This window comes from Agrilus planipennis, unplaced genomic scaffold, assembly GCF_000699045.2.
Source record: "Agrilus planipennis isolate EAB-ADULT unplaced genomic scaffold, Apla_2.0 scaffold44, whole genome shotgun sequence".
In the NCBI taxonomy this organism is placed as follows: Eukaryota; Metazoa; Arthropoda; class Insecta; order Coleoptera; family Buprestidae; genus Agrilus; species Agrilus planipennis.
The window spans coordinates 1,426,582-1,429,781 of NW_020438939.1; the positions used below are offsets into that span (position 1 = coordinate 1,426,582).

Genomic DNA, 3,200 nt, shown 5'->3' on the forward strand with positions numbered 1-3,200 from the left:
GCCGATTGTGCCTCTTTGTCGCTCGTTCCGCGCTCTCGCTTGCACTTCAAGCCTTAAATGGAACGCCTCAGAGCGAGGTAACGCCGCATGAGTCATGTTTTTTCGTGCGTGCAGCCGGCTCCATCGAATTATAAGACGTTGTCACGTCAAAAAATCTGTGCAATGTTTTTGCATAACACTGCATTGTCGAAAGAAAATATTTTTAGCTAACCACCGGCACAATGGCAGACAAACAGACGAAGAGACAAATTTAATAAAAACAGATCAAATTAGAGATACTTATAATATCCAGTCAAGGCAATATGTCGTCATATGCTGATGTTGGCTATTAATTTTTTAGGTAATTTAGCAGCATTCACCGTTGGATTGATCTTAACATGGACATCTCCTGTGTTACCGAAAATGAACAACAGTACAGGTACCTTGGATGAAAATCCTTTCGATAGACCCATTACCACCGAAGAGCAATCCTGGATAGCATCTCTTTTATCCTGTGGAGCCATAACTGGACCATTCGTTGCAGGATTCCTCGTAGATAGAATTGGACGTAAATGGACTCTAGTTTACGCATCTGGAATTCCCCTAACAACGTCATTTCTAATGTTAGCATTCGCTAAAACCACAGTTCTCTATTACGTGGCGAGGTTCATCGGAGGTATGGGTATGGGTGTAGTTTTCACTGCATTGCCCATGTACGTAGGAGAAATATCTGAAACACCAATAAGAGGAATTTTGACGTCGTTTATCAATATTTTTATGGTTAGTGGAGAACTGGTATCATACGCGTTGGGACCCTTCATACCAGTTATGTGGTTCACCATTATTTGCGCTATATTTCCAGCTGCCTTCGTGATTTTGTTCTCGTTCTTCCCGGACAGCCCTCACTATTTTATTTCAAAAAACAATATTCCTGCTGCTGAATCGTCCCTTGCAAAACTTAGGGGTACAACCGTAGGGGGAATTGAAAAAGAATTTGCTATAATTAAGGAAAATGTCGAAAACGACATGAAAAGTAGAGGCACAATAATTGACGTGTTAAAAAGCCGTGGTTTGAGAAAGGGCTTGTTGATATGTTTGGGTCTAGTAACCTTCGTCCAATTCTCCGGTTTCCCAATCGTCTTAACATACGCGTCTGATGTTTTTAATGCTTCTGGAGGTTCAATTAATTCCGACATTTCTTCCCTTATAGTTGGAGTAGTCCAATTTGTTGTAGGTTTAACGGTTCCTCTTTTGGTGGAACGACTGGGAAGGAAGACGTTGCTTTTGATGTCAGCAATAGGAATGGTGATATCAATAGTACCACTTGGGGTTTACTTCTATTTAAAAGAAAATGGCCACGACGTGAGCAGTATTGGATGGTTTCCTATTGTTACTATGATTGCTTTTATTATTACATACAACTTCGGGTTTGGCCCGTTACCCTGGACACTAATGGGCGAGCTCTTCCCAGCTGATGTGAAAGCTGCTTCTTCTACCATAACGGCATGTTACAGCTCGTTTATGGCTTTCATTGTGGTCAGAGTTTTCAGTATTGTACAAAATGCTGTTGGACTAGGTGTTACCTATTGGATTTTTTCGGCTTCCTGTCTCTCAGGGGCATTTTTCACCCTTTTCTTTATCGTAGAAACGAAAGGAAAAACGTTTTCCGAGATTCAAGAAATATTAAGCCGATAAAATTGTTATAGTTACTTCCGAAACTCATACAGTAGTGATAAAGCACGCGTTGGGATGAAACAATCCAAGTAAATACAAATATTTACTCGATACTTTCTTTTCGATACCAAGTACTTTCGATACCTATTACTTTCGATACCTATAAGTAATGAATCAGTATTCAATTGATCCAAGACAGTTTTTCTTCTGGGACTGTTTATTTGCCACATTTATGATTGCATTTTTAATTTTGTTGACAAACTTGAATTTTCCATTGCATGTATTTTAATTTCAACCGAATGTAACTAGCAGTTACTGTTTTGAAAAACTGTGAGAAAGTGGACCTTTTTCGTTAAAATCGCAAGTAGCAAAGTAAATTTGTAAGGGGTCATTCATAAATTATCTAATGTAAATTGAGTGTAGGGCCCAATCCGGCGTCACGGTCCTGTTACGGGAGGAGGTTGCGGTCTAGGTTTGCGACGATTGGGATATGACCTAGTAATCCAGACATCATAGAAATGAATTTCCATACTTTAATGTTGCTTAGAAATTGTATTTGTTTATCTAAAAGTAAATTATTATCATGAATTCAAGCCTAAAACCTTTACAGTTCACGCGTTGCGTAACGGAATTGAGAAGAGAAGTGCTGCCAGTGTTGGCAGACGTACTATAATTATTGTACATGTACTATAATTTAATTTTTTGTACAATCTACAATGTTAGGTGTACAATAATTCCTAAAAGTACAATAATTTTGAAAATCCAGATATTTTATAAGTATCCAAAAAAATTTAAATCACCCGCCAATTTTTATGTGTTCTGGATTTCAAATCGTGAAAAGAAAAGTTTATTATAATAATACACTGCAATAATTTCTATGGGTGGTTAATTTTTCCATGTGGTAATATTGTAGGTAGGTTTAAAACAAAATTAGTCAACTATTACGATAATTACAAAAAGTACAGTAGTTTGTCTTAAAGTACAATAATTCTACGACCCTGGTACAATATTCTGTTCCACCCATCTGCCAACACTGATGCTGCCAAGCCAAGGGTTAGTACTGCGTCAATTTTGTTACATGGGAGGAGGGAGTTTGATTATTTTTTTTTCCCCAACTACATTGTAATAGTACGTTAGTTTTATGCTTTAATGTCACCGACTGTAAAAAAAATATCGAGTAGGTATCGATACATTCTACCAGGTGAAAGCATCACTACTCACATGGTATCGGTTTGTCCCTAGTAATAAGGTCGTAGATTTTCTACCCTATGACGTAATTGTCATAATACTATCAGTATTACACTAGAAAAGGAACAAATAAGTTTATTTTGATACAGTTTTATTAAATGTGTCGATAGATTGAAAAAACCCAGTTTATTAAAATAAACAAATACTTTCAATAAAAAATTTTATGTTTAATTATGTATTTATCTATTAATAGGAGAGTATTACGTTACTATATGCGGCTGCATTCGTCCTAATTTAATTTACCAAATAAGAAAAATGTACATTTATTTTGTATTAAACAAATAAATAAATATTATTCA

At 36.4% G+C, this 3,200-nt stretch overlaps 1 protein-coding gene across 1 annotated transcript in view; it reads left to right on the forward strand.

Annotated features, from left to right (window-relative positions):
- Positions 1-3,200, forward strand: part of LOC108733544 (facilitated trehalose transporter Tret1-like) — a 5,089-nt gene extending 1,889 nt beyond the window's left edge. Inside the window, exon 2 of the mRNA XM_018464728.2 lies at positions 341-3,200. Coding sequence (XP_018320230.1) covers positions 341-1,674 — 1,334 coding nt within the window. The 3' untranslated portion in view covers positions 1,675-3,200. The remainder of the gene's footprint in view (positions 1-340) is intronic.